General features: G+C 40.9%; 1 protein-coding gene across 4 annotated transcripts; it reads right to left on the reverse strand.

Annotated features, from left to right (window-relative positions):
- Nucleotides 1-4,769: 4,769 nt before the first annotated feature.
- CCDC84 (coiled-coil domain containing 84) lies at nt 4,770-23,704 on the reverse strand. Of its 4 annotated transcripts, none has more exons than XM_033918548.1 (11): nt 23,568-23,704; nt 17,886-18,052; nt 15,990-16,088; nt 15,838-15,904; nt 15,688-15,750; nt 14,311-14,375; nt 12,371-12,482; nt 11,584-11,614; nt 8,164-8,259; nt 7,359-7,491; nt 4,770-5,849 (listed from the first exon to the last, which is right to left on the reverse strand). In XM_033918548.1, the coding sequence occupies exons 2-11, from the start codon at nt 18,032-18,034 to the stop codon at nt 5,747-5,749; spliced, it is 918 nt and encodes a 305-aa protein (XP_033774439.1). In that variant the 5' UTR covers nt 18,035-18,052; nt 23,568-23,704; the 3' UTR covers nt 4,770-5,746. The 4 variants fall into 4 exon arrangements, with proteins under 4 accessions (XP_033774439.1, XP_033774438.1, XP_033774437.1 ...); XM_033918547.1 differs by having other exon boundaries at nt 23,056-23,696; XM_033918546.1 differs by having other exon boundaries at nt 23,399-23,695.
- Between the last annotated feature and the right edge of the window lie 763 nt (nt 23,705-24,467).

Genomic DNA, 24,467 nt, shown 5'->3' on the forward strand with positions numbered 1-24,467 from the left:
TTTACAATGTCGGCAAGTCCGAACATGTCACTCCTCTTTTCAAAGAGGCTCATTGGCTCCCGGTCTCTCATCGGATACGTTATAAAATTATATTACTTACTTTTAAAATCAAACATTCACACCTACCTCTATTTCTTGATAAACTTTTAATCCCCCAAAGTTCTCCTCGTTCCTTAAGATCATCCGATCAAAAACTCCTCTTCATTCCCTCTCTAAAAGAATCCTTTTACACCAGGAATACTAACTTTGCCATAACTGCACCCACATTATGGAACTCTCTCCCCCAATTTCTTCGGGACAAAATTCAATTACCAAAATTTAAGACTATTCTTAAAACTTATCTATTTAAAGATGCCTACGCCAATTCTTAATCTTCTCCTCGTCCATTCGTTGATTTCTTTTTCAATCTAATTATCATCCTCAGAGCATATCACTCATACCAGGCACCCCCGCCCCCCATGTTATATCCCTTCCCTCTATCTCATTTCTCCTAAGACTATGTAACTTTTTCCTAACCCTCCCACTTACCCTCACTGTCAGGTCTGTCTATACGTTTTATATGTTTCTATTTTTCTCACTACTCTCTCTAAACACAATCAAATATATCTTGCTTTCCTATTTAAATTTTATTGTTAACTGGTCAGATATTTGTTTTATGATCGGGGTATAAAAAACCAATAAACTTGAAACTTTTAGCTCTGGCACAGGAAACAGAGCAAATGTTTTTGGTGGCACATTATAATTGAAATTATATCTCTGCCAGTATGAGTAGCATCGTTAGCTGCTGCTTGTGCCGCTCTCAGCTCCCTTCTGATGTCATGTCCTGTGCCAGGAAATGACAGCAGAAGGATGCTGAGGCTGGCACGAGTAGCAGGTAGAAGATGGTGCTCATGCTGGTGAAAATTTAGAGCTATGCCGGGGGCAAAGAGGTGCTCTTACGTACACGTTCTGTGGTCTAGTGTATGTATATTTTATGATTTATTTCTTATGAAGGGAATTTTAAAAATAAATTCTAGAATCTCTCATGGCACCCAGAATATGGAACTCCTTACCAGCATTTATTAAGGAAGAAAAATCACTAAATAAATTTAAAGGCTTGTTAAAATGCTGGTTCTACAAGGATCCCATTCGTTGCTTAAAAACTCACATGTACTCTGTCTTTAGGCTCTGAGAAATTGAAAAAAAAAGTTCTTCATTTTCTATTCCATTTTATCATTACTTTTAAATTTCTTATCCTCCTGCTGTACTTTCCTTTCATGTGTCCTTTACTATGCTTATTATAGTTCTCCCTATTTCCCTTATGTATTGGTACATCATGTTCATGTGTGTCAGTTGTAGTTAAATAATTAAGACCCTGGTTTTTAATTGTAAATTGCTTTGAATTAATGATATTGCGATACATCAAAATTTTAATAAAACTTGTAAAACAGCTAAAGGTAGTACTTAAATCTAGGTAAAATTAGTAGAATGTATGGTGATGTGGTTTGCAGAAACTTCCTCAATTAGTAGTATAAGACGGGTCTAAATTTGATCTTCAAGGCCCTTAAAAGAAAATGGGCCAGAATCCTTGAATTATAGAATATCACTCTAAGGTCATCCTAGGGCAGTGGGTCTTCACTAGTTTTTAAGTTGGGGCTATTTTGAGAGCTGACAATATCTTCCTACATGGGTCCCGATATCAACAGTTCCTCAACTTCCATCCCCAATAGAACAGCTGCCCTCAGGAAAAAAAAACCCTTCTCAAATACAAACTAAAAGTACTAATGTACACAGTGACAGGTCAAAAGCGCGTGCCAACAAAGGTGCACCAAGACAACTGAGCGCAAGGTGGAAGCCCGCACTGAAGAAAAATAGTGTTTTAAGGGGCTCCGACAGGGGTGTGTGGGGGGAAACCCCCCCACTTTACTGAATACAGATCATGCTGGCATTGTGGGGGGTTGTAACCCCCATATTATACTGAAAACTTCACTTTTTCCCTAAAAAACAGGGAAAATTAAGTTTCCAGTATAATGAGGGGGGTTACAACCCCCCAAACCCACAATGCTGGCCCGATCTGTATTCAGTAAAGTGGGGGGGGGGGTTCCCCACCAACACCCCCCATCAGAGCCCCTTAAAACACTTTTTCTTTGGTGCGGGCTTCCGGTTTGCGCTTATTTGTCTTGGGGCACCTTTGTTGGTGTGTGCTTTTGACTATGAAACAATATACACAAATGAAACCTTAAGATGCCAGACTCTGCACATAGTACAACACAAGAGAAATAAAGAAATGCAAATTTTTCCTTTTTGTTGTATGGTAATTTTATTTTCTTTAGCATCGCTTTAGACCGGCAAAGAATGGACATGTTTATGTTCCTTTGCCCGCAGGTGGAGCCAGATATTGACTTTTGGCTACAGTACAAGTGGGCTGTGCTAATGCTTCCCAATTCAGAAAAAAAAATTTGATTCAATTCAGCCTATTGAATCAATTTTCCTGCCCAAGTGGATGTTTTTTTCAAATATCCTGGTGGGTTTATTTTTTAGTCTCTTTACCCTGTGCTATAAACAAAAAAAGACTTTTCTTCTCTCTTAAATCCTAGCTCACGTTGGTGGTCTAACACACAGAATAGAAAATAAAATTATTTTTTCTACCTTTTGTTGTCTGATCATTATTCAGATCTCATTGGTCCCAGGCTCCAGTTGTCTCCTTTCTTGTACTAACCATCCATCTTCTATCTCTGTCCTCCCCCCGGAGGTCTGGTATCTTTCCTTTTTATTTGTCTCCATCCACCTTTTCTGAATTACCCTTTCCTCCATCTCTCTCTCCTTGTCCACCATCTCTTCCCAACTACCCTCCTATCCAGTATCTCTAGCCCCCCTCCACACCATCCCTTGGGTCCAACTTCTCTCTCTCCTGTCTTTAGATCCTTATTTCTTCTATCCTATCTCCCCTCTCCATGATCTCCTCCAAGTCCATTTCTCCCATCTATCTTCTCCATCTACTTTTTATGGCACTCCTAAGCCCCCCCCCCCCTTTCCAAAAGAGTCTGACAGGAGGGATGCAGCTGGGAAGAGGTCTGCCAGTGGCGGTAGCGATCCACTCCTTCCACCACACCTTCTGTTTCCACTTGGGCAGCCAAATGGAGCGAAGACACCCAGAGTAGCGGCAGGTAGTGAATTGCATTTGCTACTGCCACTTTTGACTGGCCAGGGAGAAGAGGAGAGAGCCTTGCTTCCCCAATCTGCACCAGAGACCTGTTTGGGCTTTCTCTCTGCCACTGAAGTCCTTGCTTTGATGTAACTTCCGGTTTTGCAAAACCAGAAGTTGCATCAGAAGCAAGGTCTCGCTCTCTGATGATGTGGATGGAGGATTTTTGGAGGTAACGGTTGGTGAGGATGTCTTGTGTGCATTTTTCATAAGGAAGAACTTATTCTTCAGGTGGCTTTGGTTTTATGTTTCAAGGAGGAAGCTGTGGTACCTTGGTGGAAGATTCTGGATACACCTTTCCACTTGGCACAGTCCATGGCCAGGCTCTACCCCATTCCTGATGGAGATACCTTTAAGTTTCCTGTGGGCTCTGCTATCACTTGAAGACATACAGTGCCAGTTGAGGGTGGGTTGGCCCTGAGAGACCCTCAGACCCATAAAATGGAGGCTAATCTTATCTTTTTGTGTCTCTTTCTACATCCACATTATCCTTTTTTTTTTTTTCACCTGTATCCCGAAGGCACCCTCAGGGCCAAGTTGTCCTCTTTCTTTCCTGCAGTGCCCCTGCCCCCCACCTCAATCTGACATCATCCATTTTGGCTCTCCTTATCTAGCATCTCAATACTCCATCCCCCACCTGTTCTTTTTCTCTCTCTGCCCTCTATTCATTTCTCACTTTGCAAGACCAGCATCCCAACCTATCTTAACCCCGTCCAATGTTCTTAGAAAAAAGAAAATCATCTTCCTGGTAGCAATTCATCCAGGCTCTTTCTGACCAATCCTGGGTCTCTGCTGTTGCATGAGGACACTTGGAGGAAAGACCCTGGAGTTGGCCAGAGATTGCCTGGATGAATCATTGCTGGGAAGATCCAGTGAGAGACTAGCAGGTGAGTGTGAAGTAAAACCACACCTTCTCCAAAGTATGTCAGTGTGTGTGATAGCTGCCAGCAAACTTCCTCTGGAATGCATTCCCTGTAAGACTACTTCAGGTGCATCTTCCATTAAAGGCTTGGAGAAGAACCAAACTTTCTCATCACACACAAGGACCAACCCTGGTCTGTACAGCCTGTAGTGCTTATCTACTAGCCTAGCTGTAATTATTTTCACACACCTTTCTGAATTCAGCTATGATTTTCTGTAGAAAATAAGGGGACTAGTTTTAATTACCATTCTTAGCTATTGATGTTTCACCCCATGCTGTTTGTTAAAATATTCTTGAATATTTTTACTAATGTAATTGTCTATGCTCAACTTGCTCTTGCTGTATATTACCTTGGGTGAATTTCTTTCAGAAAGGCAGTAAACATAAATCCTAATACATATTTCTGAAGTACAGAAAACAGCTACAAAGTCTATGGAACATTTAGCCCAATTCAGACAGCATGCACCTAGGAACATAACTTTTGAGAACTGCACCTTCTAAGGAACATAGCTAAGGCAGAAAAGTTTATCTGCAGCCTCTTTTGAACTAAATTTTGATACATTACTGGAGGTAAAGGCCAGCAGATAAAAGGGTAGGTGATAGAATAAGTGACCCTCTTGTTGCTATTAATACATATTTCATTTAAGAAATGATTAAAAAGACTTGAAACATAAGTAATATTTTTAATTTTCTTTACAGACAACTATTATAAACAAAAGTGTCATAGAGACAGTAGCAGTAACCAACAGTCTGTCCTCTCATAACCTACACAAGCTGATAATCACAACCCCCTGAAACTTGTGACATGTTTAATTTTTGTGCCACAATACAGCGCAGTATTTGACATTTCAGAGAAAGAAATCATCATGTCATATGATAAGAAATACACAAACATGCTTGTTATGAGATGGACTCAAGGTAAATTCCAGCTAATAGCCTCATAAAACACATAGGAGAAAGCATAGCTGTAGAGAGTTTTAAAAAAAAAAAAAGAGGAGTAGTCATACCACATGTGGAATGTTTAACCTTCAAATTACACTGTAATAAGCATCAAAATTCAATAAGATATACATTAAAAGCCCTGAGATGAGAAACTTAATCCAAATTTCACATTTGAATAAGGCATTCCAATACTTAAATAGGTACTTGCAATGTTCAAACCACAAGCAATGTTTCAAAAAAGTCCTTATGAAATGCCAAGGGGAATAGGTTCAATGATAGAAAATATTACTTGCGAGTACATAGATGGAACAGCTTTCATGAGAAAAAGCAGAAGCAAGAAAGGATACCAAATTTCTAAGTCCTTAACCAAATAAAAGAAAATCTGAAATCAAGTAATTATTGGATGGTATAAAGATCTAGGCAGTCGAGTATCAGTATCAACTCTCAAAAGACTCATCTGCTTAGTAACTATTATCTAGGAATTATGGGAGAGATTTGCTCTGCTTGCTTCTCAAATGACACATGCTTATTCTAAGGACTGGGTAATACAGAAATACAAGCAACAATTAGTAAAATGTCACTAACTAAAATTTAAAAAAAAGCAAAAGCAGAGTAAACAGCATTATTGTAGGTTGGTGGGTGTCTTGTGGTGACAAGTGCTTCTCGTATCTTTTTGCAAAGGGAAGGAGCTTTGCATCCTAAGAAAAGTTATCCATTCTGCTCTTCTTGCCCTTTTTCCAGCATTTTTCCCCTTTTCTTTTTATGACACTCTTCTCATCATTTTCTCTTCTGAATTGGTGCCTGTTTAGAAACAAAGCATGATGGTAAAATGGCCCACTATCATCACAGTCTAGATGCAAGTGCCATTTGAAACCCACTATACCAGTGTTGGAGGGGTTACAGAAGTGATGGCATCAGAAGGACATATTGGATTCAAGAATTCATATGGGCGTTTCTACCCATTTAACTATATGAATTTGGGAGGCAGACACTACTATAAATACACAAATACTTTTCAATACTGCTAATGGCCCAAGGTGCAGTCAGCTATCTGTACCACAGCTTCTCTAAACTGCACCCAGGTAGCAACATCTAACCAGTTCGCTGCATGAATGTGGCAGAAAAATTAAGCACCCTTTTCAATTCACTCTGGTCATATACAGATATAGAACTTATACAGTACTATGGCAAATTGTAACCTGTTAATTGTATACAGTATTTCATTGCGGACATGGTCTGAATATTACTATATATACTCGAATATAAACTGAGGTAACCATTTTCCTCCCAAAAAGGGGAAAAAAGGTTGACTAGAATATAAACTGAGGTTAGAAACGGGTTATCACTGTAAGCCAATCTACAAAGGCTAGACATTTTTGCCATAAGTTTTAATACATTTTTTAACTTTACATCTCCTTTTAACCCCTTTGCTTCCCTGACAAACCTTAAACACATTAAAGTTTTTGTATATAACACTACATAAAAGAGATATAAAAATGGATAAAAGTCACAAATCAAAGATTATATCAAGCAATATGGCACTTAGAGTATTGCTTAGCTGAAACAAATTAAAAATAATATTACACTATATAATAAATAAAATAAATAGCCACAATACTGTCAAATACTAAAATGACATGCATTAACAAAGACTAATTATTCTGCATAGTCCAATACTTTAATCCTAGATCCCAACCTAAACCCTTTTTCTCCTCTATAAACACACCTTAACCAGCACTTCCGTTCCTGACCAGTACTTCAGTCCTACCACCTCCCTACCTGCTAATCTGCACCTGTTTTCACCCCTGTCTGACAGGCACTTCAGTGCTACCACCTTCTTATCACTAACCAGCACTTCTGTTCCTGACTCCACCCATCACTTCAGTCTTACCACCTCTCTACCTGATGACAGGCACATCTGTCCCTTCCCCCAGCCAACCAGCACAGTTCTTTTCCTGTCTGAAGCTGAGGCCAATGCTGTGTTTGGCTGGAGCAGGGCCTTGTGCATGATCAAGGCCTGCCTCTTCCCACCCTCTCCGAGAATCTCAGAAAGGAGCCAGCAGAGACCGGAGAGAGGACAGGACTAAATGGTAGAGAGGTGGTAGGACTGAAGTGCCAGGTAGGCAGGGTTGGGAACAGAAGTGCTGTTTAGCAGGAGGGAGAGGATGTAATCTTTAGAGAGAGGGATGGAGGGACAGAGGGAGGAAGCAAGAAAGATCAAGACTCGAATATAAACCAAGGCCCCCATTTTACGGCCATTTTTTTGGCCCAAAAATCTCAGTTTATATTCGAGAATATACAGTAGTTTACCTGGATTGCCACCTCCTTCCATTATTCCACACGCGTCCAAAAGAAGGAAGCCAGCCTTCATCTGTCTGAGAGCTGTGATCAAAATTGGCACCTACTCGGTTTGGGGGTAATTTCCTTAGTCTCTCCTTCTCTTCTGTTCACAATAAGACCATTTACAAAACAAGGTTATGATTATCCATATGAAACCTACTGTTTGCATACAAATATGCCTCCATGTTAAACTTCTAGAGCAGGGTGTCTAACCTTTTGGCTCCCCTGGGCCGCACTGACCGAAAAAAAATGTTTCTAGGGCCGCACAAACGCTGTAGCAAGACAGAGGAAGGAGCCAGCAAGACGGTAAACACCCGGGGGCAGCAGAGGAAAACACTGCATCGCCCTCGACCGGGGCCGAACAAAATACTTCAACCTGTGGCCCCATGAACACCCCTGTTCTAGAGTTTAGTTGCCCTAGAACAGCTCAAGTCTACTCCAGGCAGAATAAATTCAAATGGGCTTTCATAACATTCACCAACCCATACACGGAATATCTTTTCAGGAGTCCCAGATGCTGCCAGTAAACATCATACTGCTGACAGTCTGCAAGTTTCTATATGCTTTTAGAAACTGTCAACATTTATCCTCTTAAACCATCATCAATTTCTACCCCTCCCCCCAAAAAATTGAATTCCTCAGATTTGTTTTTAAAAAGTCTAAAGATCGGGACCTTTTATTCTTGAGCTGAAGCTGCCACTAAAAAAAAATCACAAACTAGCATTATACTTTTCTCCTTGTAGAGCACTACAGAAGAAAATCAAAAGTTACATACGTTGTTTTTGGAATTCCTCAAAAGAAGGGCCAATCTCTTGCAATCTGCTTTCAGTCGCCTCACCATCATCCTGCATTAGCCATGGAGGGATTGCTCCTAGAAGTAGTGAGAAAACATTTTGTTTTATGCAGCGAGAAAAAATAGCAATGGTTCTGCCACAAGCACAGACTTTATCACTACTAAAATGTTGAGACATTAAAATTTGGCTCAAGGAAATTGTTTCTGCCTAAAAGCCTTCTTGACCAAGTGCTCAGGCAGAAGACATAGTAACATAGTAAATAATGGCAGATAAAGATCTGAATGGTCCATCCAGTCTGCCCTGTAATCCCAAGCATTACAATTTCATGATTAAATTAAAATGTATTTTTTCTTTGTTATTTCTGGGCCATAGACCTTAGAAGACTACCTGGTACTGTCCTTAGGTTCCAACTACTGGAGTTGCCATTGAAGCTCACTCCAGCCTATCCTATCCAAACCATCTCCTTTGCTGGATTCAGACTGTGAAAGTTTACTCATTTATATTCTAATTAGCGATCCTCTGGGTTCTATCCCATGCTTTTTTGAATTCCATCACAGTTTTCCTCTCCACTACCTCCCTCGGGAGGGCATTCCAGGAATCTACTACCTTCTCCGTGAAATAGAATTTCCTAACATTACTCTTAAGTCTATCACCCCTCAACCTCAATATATGTCCTCCAGTTTTACCCAGTTCCCTTCTCTGGAAAAGATTTGGTCCTTTCAAATATTTAAATGTCCGCATATCACCCCTGTCCCTTCTCCAGAGTATACATTGAGGTCTTCTATTAGTCTCTTCTTGTACTTCTTTTAGCGCAAACCCCCTACCATTTTCATCACTTTCCTCTGGACCGCTTCAAGTCTTTATATCCTTGGCCAGGTATGGCCTCCAAAATGAACACAATACTACAAGTGTGGCCTCACCAATGACTTGTAGAGGGGCAACACCACCTCCTTTCTTCTGCTGGTTATGCCTCTCTCTATACAGCCTAGCATCCTCCTGGATGCAGCCACTTCCTTGTCACACTGTTTTGTCCCCTTCAGATCCTCAGAAATTAATCATCCCTTTCCCCGTCTGCGCATATCAGCCTCTCACCTCCCAGCACATACATCTCCCTTGGATTTCTACTCCCCAAACGCATCACTCTTCACTTCTTTGCATTGAATTTCAGTTGCCAGATATTAGACCATTCTGCCAACTTTTGCAGATCCTTTTTCAAGTTTTCTACTCCCTCCATTAACTACCACCGTCTTGACATCTGTCCATCAACCAGTTCACCACTTTGGGTCCTAACTTCAGCTGGTCAAGTTTAAGAGCCTCCTATGAGGAACCATATCAAAGGCTTTGCTGAAATCTAAGTAAATTATATCTAGTGCACTGCCTTGATCTATTTTTCTGGTCAGCCAGTCAAAGAATTCAATCAGATTCATTTGTAATGATTTACCTTTAGTAAAGCCATGTTGTCTTGGATTTTGTAACCCATTTGATTCTAGGAATTTCACTATCCTCTCCTTCAACAACATTTCCATGCACAGTCTGAGCTCAGGTGCAAGTATTATAGAATGCTTCTATGACAGTAATGTACTAGTATCTAGAGAGTAGTCTTTAACTCAGTCCTCTAGGAATATAACAGAAACCTCCCCGTCAAGTCTTGAGTATGTTTCTACCCACTCCAGTACCTCTTAACAAAACATAAGAATTGCCGCTGCTGGGTCAGACCAGTGGTCCATCATGCCCAGCAGTCCGCTCACGCGGCGGCCCTCTGGTCAAAGACCAGCACCCTAACCGAGACTATATTTAGTGATCCTTGCAGGCTGCCACAGGCCCCAGGAGCTGTCCTCCCCCCGCCACGATCCCGCCTCTGACTCAGAGGAGGGGCGGGACCATGGCAGAGGGATAGACAGCCCCCGAGGCCCACGGCAACCCGCAAGGATCGCTAAATTACCAGTGATCCTCTCTGCAGGCTGCCCCCCACTGAAACCAGGCAAATGGATGCGTGGGAGGTCAGGGAGGAACATGCAGGCCTTGGGGGGCCACGTGTAGGCCTTCAGGAGTGGAGCTTACCCCACTGGTTAGGAATATGTTTAGTCTCACCCAACACAGAATGCTCTTCTGCACTCGGGACCTGGATTCTATAAATGATGCCATTGGCAGCCGCTCTGAAAGTGATCGCCGATCATGTGTCAATCACACAATGGCGCAGTTTATAGAATTGTGCCTTCTGGAAAGGTAAGTGCTGGAAATGTAGGTCAGGGTTTTCAAGGTCTACATTTCCAGTGCCTACCTTTTATGTGATCTACACCTAAGGAGGCGCTTTACAACACCTAACGCTACTTCCGGCTTTAGTCGTGACTATAGTGGGGAGTGTGTGGCGCAGTGGTTAGAGCTACAGCCTCAGCACCCTGAGGTTGTGCGTTCAAACCCATTCTGCTCCTTGTGACCCTGGGCAAGTCACAATCCTCCCATTGCCCCAGGTACATTAGATAGATTGTGAGCCCACCGGGACAGAGAGGGAAAAATGCTTGAGTACCTGAATAAATTCATGTAAATCATTCTGAGCTCCCCTGGGAGAACAGTATAGAAAATTGAATAAATAGTGTGAAAAGTTTCAGTCTCTGATAACCAGACCAGAGCTGCTATTGTGACATCATAATGCCTCATTCCACCAATAAGAGCCAACCTCATCAGTGATGTCACAATGGCTTGATTGTCCTATTCTTGGCTCACTTCTAATACATTTTGATTTCTAGAGTGGTGCAGTGGTTAAAGCTACAGCCTCAGCACCCTGAGGTTGTGGGTTCAAAACTATGCTCCTTGTGGCCCTGGGCAAGTCACTTAATCCCCCCATTGCCCCAGGTACATTAGATAGATTGTGAGCCCACCAGGACAGGGGAAAATGTTTGAGTACCTGAATGTAAACTACTTAGACTATAAGTGGTATATAAATACTAATAAATAAATAAAGTGCCTCTGTAGGTGCAATTCCAGCTCTGTTTTTTTAGGTGCCAGTAGGCACCTTGAAATTTGTTTTGAGTGCCTTTAAACAGTGTTTTATACTTAACTTAGGTACCGGTAGGTCACCTAAGTTAAGGCACCATTTATAGAATATGGGCCTCAATGCAAGAATGAAAGTCAGGCCCTGAGCTGCAAATGTCTTCACAGCAATACAAATTCAAAATCTGTTGAAAGAATTGCCTAGTCTGGTCTCAGACTCTATCATTAGTAATCTGCCTTATTTATTTTTATTCTGCATAATCTAAAATTCTAGGTGAATCACAAACTAAAGCAAAACATACTCATTAATAATACTGTATATGATACTACCTTAAGACAATACAATGAAAGAAACCATCATCATCACTAAAAACTGTTGCTCTGAGCTTCAGCCCTCAAAGATCATTTACCTGAATGAACATTTCCCTTGACAGGCGGTTCCTAATTTCCAGAAAATAAGAAAGTCACAGTTACGCAAAATTCCATCAATCTACAGCAGAGACTAAGATAATACTAGCCAAGAATGAAAGGGACTACTGCATGATATGGCAGGCTGGAGATCAAAACTGGAGTCTTGTAACCCTGACCTCAGTATCAAGAAAACTAAATGGAAATTTAAAAAAAATGAAAGAAAGGACAGATGCCTCTACATTAACAGCACTATTTCTTATGTTCTTCCTGCTGACAGAGTTGTGTACATCAGTGGTTCCCAACCCTGTCCTGGAGGACCACCAGGCCAGTCGGGTTTTCAGGATAGCCATAATGAATATGCGTGGAGTAGATTTGCATGCCTGGCATCTCCATTATATGCAGATCTCTCTCATGCATATTCATTAGGGCTATCCTGAAAACCTGACTGGCCTGGTGGTCCTCCAGGACAGGGTTGGGAACCACTGGTGTACATCATACATAGATCATCAGCACATTATAAAATAGGAACCACTTTCATCAACACATCCCCAGATACACGTACTCATGTGTAAGGGGCAGCAGAGATATTTCAGTCTCTTCTGTCACAAGAAAAACTGTTCAGTTTCAATCAATTTCTAGCTTGGAGTTTGAGAATGAACTATAAACACACTTTGAAGGGCAAGTTTGCTTCGTTAACAGAATATCATTATAAATCTAGATGGAAAGGGGATGACAAAAAGATCCTTTTTGCAGGAAAAGACATGTCTGAAGGGCCTGTTGCCACACCTGGTGACCAATAAAGGTCAAGCTCTGCCCAGCTTCCATCCAATCAAATTCTGGGGCTGTGTGCACATCAATTGACGCAGGATCTTCTGGTTTTGCACCAAAGTTTAAGTCACTGGAAATGGAGGAAACAGAACAAAAACTGAACTATGAAAGGTTTCAGTGACCAGAAACTCCTTGTTTATACAGTAGCTAGGAACATCAAGACAATGTCAGAACAATGTTTACTAAATTATTTCTGCTTGAGAAAGAATTCATTTGGGTACTGTGAATTAAAGGATCTGATTCTTTAGATCACAAGCTATTTTCCCACTTTTAACATTGTGCAGCCTGTACAACTTAACATTTTCAGATGGTGTGAAAAATATACTACATGTCATACTTTGATTAATATTAAAAGCACCAATTGTTTTTTGTGTTGCATATATAGTAACATAGTAACATAGTAGATGATGGCAGATAAAGACCCGAATGGTCCATCCAGTCTGCCCAACCTGATTCAATTTAAATTTTTTAATTTTTTCTTCTTAGCTATTTCTAGGCAAGAATCCAAAGCTCTACCTGGTACTGTGCTTGGGTATATGTCACATACTGTATACATTTGAACATAATGCATGATAGATTTGCAGTTAGGTCTCAAAAAGCAAACAATTTTAAGTTTTTCAAATGGATACCACTAGTTTTGTGCTTCTCCAGCTGAGGCAGGAGGAGGTTCTGCCACACAATATACCCACCACATGCAAAAAGATCTGGGACTCAAACACTGCTACCGTATAAAGCACACTGTTTTTATAGCTGAGAAAATTTACAGAAATAACTCAGAATCCTCATTAGTTCCCCTGGCTGGACTGGTAAGACATCTCTATGCACTCAGCTTGGTTGTTATTCATTTTTCCACACATTTCACTGAGCCCCACTACCTTAGTAAGAAAAATAGAATATGTTATTAAGGAAGTGTGCTGTTCCTTCCCCTTTGGACAGTGTGAAAACAAGTCCTTTCTCTTTGGGGTCAAGATCCACATATCAGTGTGTTGCTGCCATTGGTGGGCAATGCAACCTTTCTGCCGGGACTTACACTCTCTATTTTCAACAAGTGGAAGACTGGGGACATATTTCAACTGTATCGCATTTTGCAGGAGGATACACTACTTTCTTATGAGACATTGATTGCTAGAGGGATCCCCATCCTATTCTGCCATTTCTCTCTTTTGTATATTGCGACCTTAGAACTACATGGTTCTAACTGTACCGAAAGTCATTCTCAGGAATTTGAAGTGGAGGTTTGTGGGGCAATTTGGTTTTCAATGACATGTGCGGATTTATTTATTTATTAATTTAACACCAGAACAGAGTTTCTCCAAATCCTCATAAGTGTAACATCTACATGTCAGATAGAACCCGGAAGTCATCGGAGTTAAAATTATTGAAAATTGTCACTTAGAACCCTGTAATTCTAAGATCGAAATATGTATCCAGCTCGGGAAAAATTGTTTTTGAGCAAGTGTTATGTTGTGGGTAAGAAATGTATTTTGAATCACTGATTATCTGAGCTGCCTCCTTCCATGTGGTTTTGGAGAAACAAGCCTTGATGAGATGGGTGTTGAGAGCTTCTTCTGGTTCCAAGAGAAGGTGTAAGACTTTCCTTCAAGTGTGGACTCCCTATCTGAATATTCTGGCTCCGAGAGGTCACAGAAAGGTCTTGAATAATTTGTAATTAGGTTTCCTGGGTTTAGTCTATACCTTTTTTTTCCCGTTTGGGGACAGGGAGGGCAGAGGGTTGGGAAGGGAGGGATCGAGGGGAGGTGTTGTACTACAGGGGTTGACTCCTTGGGACCATGGTGGGAATGGTACATTAGTGTAAAATTATTGTTCTTGTTCAGATGTTTGTACTTCTCATTGGTTTCAATAAAAAGAATATTAAATAAAAGTAACAAGTTTCTTACCTTCCTGAATTTGCCGAGACTCCACTTGCAGAAGGACTTTCACTGGCTTCGATCTCTGACTGTGGCTGAGTTTGATTCAGGAAAAGCATACATTTTTCCGGTTTCCAATAACACAAATTCTCCTAACACATTACGTTTGTGCATATCGACAAGTATCTGTTTTCAGTGGACTGCTTCTGCAGTCAGAACACTTAGGAAACTGATGATACATGTACTGTACTTTATCTCGTTCCTACAGATTTATAACCTTAAAAGTTAGCTCTATAATTCCACTCGCTAAAACACCCTTGAATATGAACACTGATCTAATTTCTATGGTGGGAGCCTGTTAAAGGCTTCATGATATCAATTTCAGAATCACAAAATGTGTGAACTTGCATGAAATTAAGAGGGCTTCCAAATTTTGGTACCTTCCATAGGGTGACAGAAGTCCATGGAGATGAACCACCCTCTCAAGAACAGAGAGAAGCAGTTCAGTAGTGTAGAAACCTCAGAAATGCTCAGTCTTCCACATACAAGTGCTCTTTGCTAATCACCACAACAGTTAGTTTCCAAGTTACTGTAGCATCTTACCATTACCATATACACTCTAATATAAACCAAGATTTTGCAGGGCCTCCTGTGGGCCTGTCTCAAGCTCCTTCCCGCATTCGTGATCAGAAATGTCTGCGTAAGTTCCTGGAGCAGTCTCATGAGACCGTGAGAACTTGCGAGACTGCCCTGGGAATTTGCCCAGCCATTTCCGATTGCAGCTCCACACAGAGCAGAAGAAAAATTGCTCCTGCTCCGCTACTAAACCACCAGGGTTCAAAAGGTATGCTGTAGAGGGGTCCAGGAGGCGAGTGGGGTGGTTAACAGTTGGCTAGGACAGGATGCAGGAAGGATCCTGTCCTGGCTCACCGCTGGACCACCAGGGCTTAAGGGAGGCCTGCAGTGGGCATCAGAGGCTGGGTGCAGAGCTGGGCAAGAAGGGAAGAAGGAAAGGAGGGCTGGTTGCAAGGCAGGGCAATTGAATATAACCCCCATCCCCCCCTGGTTTAGATTCAAGTGAACCATTTTCCCCCTTTTTTTTAGGGGGGGGAGGTTACCTTGGTTTATAATTGGATCAGTTTATATTTGAGTATATACTGTATGAATCCTCAGCTCTACACAAAGAGGACCATTTTAATTTTCTCTTATTTTTTTCAAGGTAGTAGATCTGGTTCTAAACCCAGGAGAAATCTATTCTAATTTATTAATGTGTTTCTATCTCCCTGCTTTTTAATTGCAAGCACATTTTCAAAAGACACAACATATTTCTAAGGATTGTATATACAAGCATGAAGAAAAAATGTTGAAGCTATGGATACTGTTCAGGTGCATCCTGGGAAAACAAACCTCTAAGACGCTCTGCACCATTTCAAGCCTACTCTGCTCCACCTTCTGGATATGGGCTGCCACCTATCAAAATGAATGAAAGCTGTGTAAGAACCAGCCAGAAGGCAGGCTACGGCACATAACAGATGAGCTTCTTAGGCTCTTATTTACCTCTTTAATGTGCACATCCTCCGTTTCTTCATAGCTCTCTAAAGCTTTCATGACAGACAACTTGAAACTACAAATTTCAGACATGTCAACATTAGCAGTGATATCAACATTAATCACATCCAACATCACAGATATTGTCACATACTGTTTACCTTTCATAATCCTCAGGCAAAACCAGGAATCTCTGTTTTAATTTCACTTCTGCTTTGTTTTCCCACCAAAATCTGTTGGTTTCCTTTCTGTGCTCAGAACTAAAAGAAAAGGAAAGTCAAACCTTTAACAGTAGCAAAAGTTGCGCAGGTACCAGTCTTGTGAAGAAAGGATCATTCATGCCAATTCCTGGATAACCTGCATATGCTCATCAGTGATCTACAAATCTCATTCAAATACCAAGCTGTAAATCAGAGCTTAAGCTAAGATGTGCCGTGCTGGTTCACACCAAACATACAGAGAGGTCAACAATAAGGTCAGAAGAACATAGCAGGATCCCAAAGAGCAGGTCCATTCTTTGTTGCTCACTTTGGCATTCTAAGTCTATGTGGATAATAGTTTCAGCAAAATAAATTACCTGAGATTATTACAGAGGTTGATAAGAAGTGATAAAAGAAAGGAATATAGATGTGTCCAATTGCCAGATTATAATTTAAATTTTCTTGTAATTATGTGATTTGTCGGATGATGTCACAGTCCCAGTAAAGTGGACTTGGAATTGAACTTATTTTCTTTGATGTAATAATTATCTTGTTTATATTAGTGTGTATTCCTATTTTTATTTGTTGTAATAAATAGTTTCAGCAAGTTGCCCAGTTCAATGTGGTTCATTACATAAATTAACAAAGACAAAACAGACAGAGCAAGATGGCAGCACCCTAGTGCTCAGCACAAACCTAGAACATTTTCCCTACCTTAAGATGTGCCTATTTGTACTTAGCTTTTGTGGTCAGTTTTGGGATTGGCATTGTGTCAACATGTTTCACTAACGTTTTTTTCAAGAGCGCAAATCCCCTTTGTTTAACCGCAATCACTATTGACCACTCTTCAATAGTGATGGCGGTTAAACAAAGGGGATTTGCGGTCTTGAAAAAAACGTTACAGTGAAACATGTTGACACAATGCCAATCCCAAAACTGACCACAAAAGCCAAGTACAAGTACTTCTAAAATATTTAATTTAGAAATCATCTTTGAAATAATTTTTTTTATGGGTATTGCGCCTATGTTTGAAAACATTTAAAAAAAGAAACATAAGATAGAATCCTGTGACAAAGTGGCATGTTAATCATTGGGGAAATGATTGATTTGACCCCGATGTGTTGTCTCTGAGGGTCGGGAACTTAACGTTTGAGACTAGCGGCCTGTTTTACAAAGCTGCGCTAGTGGCTGCCGTGTGACAACAGCCCCGAAGCCCTTTAAATCTCTATGGGTTTCGGGGCCGTTAGCACAGCGCCGCCACTAGCGCGGCTTTGTAAAAGAGGCCACAGGTCTGGAGGGATGGTGTATTAATTTTCACCATTTAGACATTAAAGATTATTTATTGACATGCCATAGATTACTAATAAGGTCTACAATTTCAGAGTTTGATTCTTTTCAGAATTTTAATGTGTTACATATCATGCAGTCCTGGTGATTTGTTAACTTTTTATTCTGTAATTATTGCTATTATATTTTGCCCAGCAGCTTCACTTCTGCAGGCAGCACTAGCTGTCCTCCCCCCTTCCACCACACACTTCTTTTGGCCAGAAGCTAATTTACAAGGCCAAAAGTTGCCTTAGAAATCACCACCAAAGAGTGCTTCCATCAGAGGTTCTCTCTCTCTCCCTCAAAACACCCTCCTCAAAAACTAAAGCCAAAAGGTCTCTACAAAATCCTTGTAGTGCTGTTTCTCTTCCCCTTTTTCAATATCTGGAAGTTAGGAAGCAGTCCTGAACTGAACCAGGGTGGACGTTCATCCTTTTCTAAACAGAGCTCCTAATTTAACCTGGCAGGCAGCCCATTCCCTTTCCCAATTCATTTATGTGGGAAATTCTGGTTCATGTGTCCCATTCTTACCTGGCCAGGTGCTCTAGTAGTCCTCCATACATTACAGTCAGGTTGCCACTGCTCATGTGCTTCTTCACCTCCACACGACAGCAGTAACACCAAATATTCTGTTCATGCTCAATGAAATCATACTTCACAATTTCTGCACTTCTAATCATTTTACAAGCTGCTTCCACCTGTCAAAAAGTAAATCAATGATCAAACACCCACATTTGATAAAAGACTTCCTATGTTTATAGGCTTTTCTGTAAATGATTCTTTTTCACTGGCCCTTCTAGTTCATGATGATATAATTAGAAAAAGTTGAGATTATAATAGAAATATAGCATTGTAATTAGCCAAAGACCTGTTTATTTTTTTAGGCCTTGACTATTGATATGAGCGCTATAAGCATGGCAGAAAGTGACAATTTTGTGCTTAATGAAGGAAGCCAACAGTGTCACACTAATAATAAATGGAGTCATTAAGGGGCTGATTCTGCAAACATGCATCCTATCGGTTTGGCAGCCAATCAAGATGCACGTTTTTAAAAAACCTCCCCAAGGCAGGTCACCTACACTATAGGCGTTTATCACAGGTCTAGGGAGATAGAGGGACACTTAAGCTCACCAGAGCTGGGCATGGTTTTGCCCGGATGTGACCTTGGGCGAATTTACACGTCCCTATGCATCTCCCTAGAGCCGTAATTGATGTCTGAAATTAGAGAATGACACGGTGACAAAATTCATCACCGTTCCCGTCCCCGCGGATAACCGTGGGAAACCATCTTCATGCCATTCTTTAAGGAGAGAGGGAAGAATCGGAGTGTGAATGGCCACAACCACTGACCCACAAGCTTTGCTTTGAAGAATGCTGGTGTAGAAGGACCGAGGTTGAAATAGACACTAGAAAATAACAATAGATTATTTCCCACAGTTATCCGCAGGGACGGGAACGGTGATGAATTTTGTCACCGTGTCATTCTCTATCTGAAATGTAGGCCTGCAAAATGCTGGCCTACATTTCATCCTAAATATTTACTATATATAAATAAAAATAAAAGAAGTGTTTGGACAATTATAACTTGTATTTGAAGAAAAGGGAGAATTCTACATATTTATCATCTAAATTCTATTCAGTAATGTGAATTTTTTTATGTTTTTGATAAGTGGAGTTTTTTCAGACCCATGAAGCATTACTGGGATCTTTTTCTCCACTCCTTTTCTTTTTCTGTTTGGCTTTTTGCCCCTCTTGAATAACTGGGATAATCAGATCAGCCCTAAGCCCGAAAAACTTCAGGACAGTGGCCCAAGCAGTCCTCCTCCCCTACTTGGACTACTGTAACTCCCTCTACTGCTGCATTGCAGAGAAAAACCTTAAGAAACTACAGGTACAGCAAGGCTCATCTTTTGCAAAACCAAATATGAGAGCGAAAGTCCACTGCTTAAGGAATTGCACTGGGTACCAGTTAAAAGCAGGGTTCTGTTTCAAATTGCATGTATGGTCCATAAAACCATACATGGAGAAAACTCAGCTGGACTCACTTCTGCCATCCCGGTCTTTCAGTCCTTCAATGACTTGAGGACAACTCAACGCTGGAAGCTACCACTCCCCTCCCCATGCCAAGTACGGAGAAAAGTTCTCTTCGAGACCACTTTTGAATTCCAAGGACCCAAATTCTGGAACGGGCTCCCAAGTAGCTTACGACGACTTACCATACACTTCCAATGCAGGAAGGCTCTGAAAACACATCTATTCTCCTCATTGCACTGATCTGTTACAACGTATTCATGTACATGTGGTATATATCTCTGTATAATTTCTAATATTATGTAAGCCAAAATGATTCCTAGTCTACATTTGTAGGATACAAGAATCAGTATGGTATGGTTATATGCACATGAAAATTAGTTTCTTCATAAGATTGCCTTAGCACATTTTTGTTTTGAGTTTTTGATTTTAATAACCCCAACATTGACTGGATAAATGTTAGATCAGGGAGTGCTAAGGAAATAAAATTCCTAGACATCATAAATGACTGCTTCTTGGAGCAACTGATCCAGGAACCAACAAGAAGGGGAGCTCTTTTAGATTTGGTCCTTAGTGGTATGCAAGGCATGGTACGGGAGGCAACTGTTGGGTCCGCTAGGGAACAGTGATATTGTAAAGATTGAATCTTTCTGCTTTTGTCCTTATCTGTTGTGACCTATTTCAATATTTTATGTATGTAATTTTATTGTAAACCATTTTGGTAAATAAAATAAATAAATCTACAATAGAGGCATTTAATTTTTGAAAGGGCAAGTACAATAAAATGAGAAAATGGTTAAAAAGAAGCTAAAAGGATCATGGCGAAGGTTAGGCCTATAAACTAGGCGTGGATGTTATTTAAAAATACAATCATGAAAGCCCAGACCAGTTGTATTCCACGTATTAAGAAAGGTGGAAAGAAAGAGGAAATGAGCCAGAATGGTTAAAAGGTGACATGAAAGAGGCTATCATAAAAACATCCTTTAAAGAATGGAAAAAGGATCCAAATAAAGAAGAGACATAAGCACTGACAAGTTGGATTCAAAGCATTGATAAAGAAAGCTAAAAAGGAATATGATGAGAAACTTGCCAAAGAGGCAAAAATTCATATTTTTTTAAGGTACATTAGAAGCAGAAAACCTATGAGGGGATCTGTGGGACCACTGGATAATCAAGGAGCAAAAGTGGCGCTTAGGGAGGCTAAGACTATAATGGAGAAACTGAATGAATTCTTTGCATCTGTCTTTACAGAAGAAGATGTTAAGACATCTACCTGAACCAGAAATGGCTTTCAAGGGTGATTATGCGAGGAACTGAAAAATCTTGGTGAACCTGGAAGATGTACTAAGCCAAATTGACAAGTTAAAGAGTGATAAATCACCTGTACTGGATGATATACTTCCCAGCGTACTAAAAGAACTGAAACATGAAATTAATGATTTGCTGTTAGCGATCTGTAATTTGTCACTAAAACTGTCTGTAGTACCTGAAGATTGGAATGCGGCCAATGTTATGCTGATTTAAAGGGTTCCAGGGGAGATTCGGGAAATTACAGACCGGTAAGCCTGACTTCAGTGTCAAGACAAAATAGCGGAAACAATTATTAAAAAATAAAATTGTGGAACACAGACGAACATGATTTAATGGGAGGTCTTGCCTCACCAATCTGCTTGACTTCTTTGAAGGTGTGAATAAACATGTGGATAAAGATGGATCAGTTGATCTAGTGTATCCAGATTTTCAGAAAGCTTTTGACAAAGTTCCTCATTACAGGCTCCTAAGAAAATAAAGAGTGCTGGGATAGGAGGCATTGTTCATCTGTGGATTAAGAACTGGTTAATGGACAGAAAACAGAATTAAATGGTCATTTTTCTCAATGGAGAGTAAATAGTGGCGTGCCGCAGAGATCTATACTGGGACCGGTGCTATTTAACTTACTTTATAAATGATCTGGAAATTGGAACAATGAGTGAGGTGATTAAATTTGTAGATGACACTAAACTGTTCAGGGTTGTTAAAACGCATGCAGACTGTGAAAAATGCAGGAAAACCTTAGGAAATTGGAAGATTGGACATCCACATAACATTTAATGTGGACAAATGCAAACTGATGCACAATGGGAAGAATAACCCAAATCACAGTTACCAAATGCTAGGGTCAACCTTGGGGGGGTCAGCACCCAAGAAAAAGATCTGGGTTTCATTGTAGACAGTACACTAAAACATTCTGCCCAATGTGCAACATCAGCCAAAAAATCAAACAAGCTACTAGGATTTATTAGAAAAGGGATGGTAAACAAGACTAAGAATATTATAAAGCAGGGTTATCCAACATCAGTCCTCGAGGCAGCAATCCAGTCAGATTTTCAGGATTTCCCCAATAAATTTGCATGAGATCTATTTGCACGCACTGCTTCCATTGTATGCAAGTATATTTCATGCATATTTATTTTGGAAATCCTGAAAATTTGACCTGACAAGGGCCAAAGTTGGACACCCCTGTTATAATGCCTCTTTATTAGAGAATGACATGGGGACAAATTTTTCACCGTCCCCATAGGAACTCATTTTCCCATCCCTGCGATCTCCATTCTCATCTGTACAAGCCTCAAACACCTTAATATCATGAGTGTTCAAGGTTTGTACAGTTAGGGCAGAGCTTACAGGAATAGGGCAGGGACAGTGACAAAACTCACAGGAATGGGACAGGAAAATTGAGTTCCTGTATCACTCCATGGTGCAACCTCACCTTGAGTATTATGGTTGCCTTATCTCAAAAAAGATATAGCAGAACTAGAAAAAGTTCAAAGAAGAGCGACCAAGATGATGAAGAGGATGGAACTCCTCTCGTATGAGGAAAGACTAAAGAGGTTAGGCCTCTACAGCTTGGAAATGAGACGGCTGAGGGGAGGGAGATATGACTGAAGTCTACAGAATCTTGAGTGATGTAGCACGAGTACAAGCGGATGGATTTTTTACTCCATGAAAAATTACAGACTAGAGGACACTTGAAGTTACAGGGAAAGATTTATAAAGGCAATAGGAGGAATTTTTTTTTTCACTCAGAGAACAGTTAAGCTCTGGAATGCATTACCAGAGGATATGGTAAGAGCAATTAACGTAGCTGGTTTAGAAAAAAAGGTTTGGATAAGTTCCTGGAGGAAAAGGCCAGTCTGTTAGTGAGACAGATATGGGGAAAGCCATTGCTTGCCCTGAATCAGTAGCACGACACCTTGTTCTTAACTGGGTTTTTGCCAGGTACTTGTGACCTGGATTGGCCACTGTGAAGATAGGATACTGGACTAGATGGACCACTGGTCTGACCCAATAAGGCTATTTTTATGTTCTTTATGCATACATTAGGAAACTATACACTGAGCTACCACACATGGCTCCAACACAAGGTTACCACATTAAATTTTGTTCTTTCTTGGCCAATAACACCACTAGTAGTATCACTGGTGCTTATGATAAAGTTTGGGTTTTTATTTCTAAAACAACAACATTTAGGGTGTATTAAAGCACAAGCAAACTAGGTATACAGCTAAAGAATACATTTTTAGGAGGGGTCTTCTATGAAGTGCCAATTCAATGGTTCCTATGGCAACTTTTAGCTTGTTAAATTAGCTTCTGGCCGAAAGAGTACACATATGGGTGTATGGGTACCTACAGCTATTGCTACCTCTTCAGCGCCCGTTGCTTCTTCCTCTGACTTTTTTTCTGCATTAAGAGCCATAAAGGACCCCATTTATAGAAGTGTTAAAATGTATTTAAGTTAAGATGGGAGAGCACCATCCTCGTTGCCTGGGGGTCCAATAAATAGCGAGTCCTGCCCTGGATACAATGCATCTTCCGTCATATAAGAAATCTAGAATATTAACCTTTTTTTTTTAAACAAAGTACTGCGACAACATCCTTTTCCCTCCTACACTGCCTCTAATCCGGTCCATGAAATAAAGACCGATTACAAACAACCCTTTGCATGTCACGCCCTCCTCGAGACCCTTGGCCACCTTTTCCAGATAGGCGGCCAGCACCGCCCTTAACCGCTGCTGATGTTTCTTCGCATAGCCGTGGCCTTTGCCGGAGAAGGAGGTCTGCCTGCAGATTTGGCAGTAAAAGACGCCCATTATTCCCAAAAGCCCAACGCCAACAGCGACTCTGGAGGGGCCGCCATCTTACTATAGGAAGGGAGGCGCACGCGCGAAAGCAGCGGCCGCAGGTCGTCGCGAGCTACGCATGTCAGATGACCGCAGATCCGCGAGCTCTCTGGGACCGAGGGACGAAGCGTGCGTGGGCGGGGCGTCCCTGCCTCTGTGCGAACTGGGAATAACTCTGTAGGCGAGAGGGTGGGGCCTAGCTAGAAGACAGCCATTGGCAAACAGAGGCAGCATTAGAAGGCGTGTTGGCAGTCAGCCTAAAATGGTCGTTAATGTTTCATGGTAGTCCTATCATTAGGTTTCAATGTGCTATTTTCAGTTTACCTCATTGATTGTATTTGGGCTTTTTACTATTGTTATGCTGTTAACACAATTGTAAGTTTTATGCTGAATTGTGATTAGTACACTGGGTAAATCTCTTGATAAAGCTGGTTAAATACTTAATATTGGGACGTAGTGGCCTGAAAATGAGTTGATACATTTGAGAATGAGAATATTGTCACTTACTAAAATTGGGCTCCTACTTTTCAAATGTTAACAGACATATGGGTTTGGGTCTCCTATTTCTTTTGCTCCAACTTTATCTGTCATCATGTTTCTATGTTCCTAACTTAAATCTCACTAATTGCTTTGCCTGTTTGATCTCAACTTTGCCATGGCATAGCCCCTTCCCGCAACTTTGGAGAGAGGTCCAACCAGTCCACACAGCAGCAGTTCAGCTGAATGCACAACTGGAGGAAGTGTCAACATATACATTACCCTAATGCCCCCTCCCCTCCGTGTTATCCCTGGGTCCCACCCCAAAAAAACAGTCCTGGCTATCCATTGGTGATGTACATTTGTGGTGGTAATCCAATGAGCAAATTATTTAGGTACCACAAAGGGGGGCTGTAGGACCCTATTGTATGGAACCTAGACACCT

This window comes from Geotrypetes seraphini, chromosome 13, assembly GCF_902459505.1.
Source record: "Geotrypetes seraphini chromosome 13, aGeoSer1.1, whole genome shotgun sequence".
NCBI classification, from domain to species: domain Eukaryota; kingdom Metazoa; phylum Chordata; class Amphibia; order Gymnophiona; family Dermophiidae; genus Geotrypetes; species Geotrypetes seraphini.

Coding starts and splice junctions, on each gene's coding strand:
- CCDC84 (XM_033918546.1), bottom strand. CDS start 23,515: ATGGGCGTCTTTTACTGCCAAATCTGCAGGCAGACCTCCTTCTCCGGC. Junction 18,053..23,398: donor TGGCCGCCTATCTGGAAAAG/GTGGCCAAGGGT, acceptor ACTTTTTGACAG/GTGGAAGCAGCTTGTAAAAT. Junction 5,850..7,358: donor GGAAGGAGGTGGCAATCCAG/GTAAACTACTGT, acceptor GTTTCTAAACAG/GCACCAATTCAGAAGAGAAA.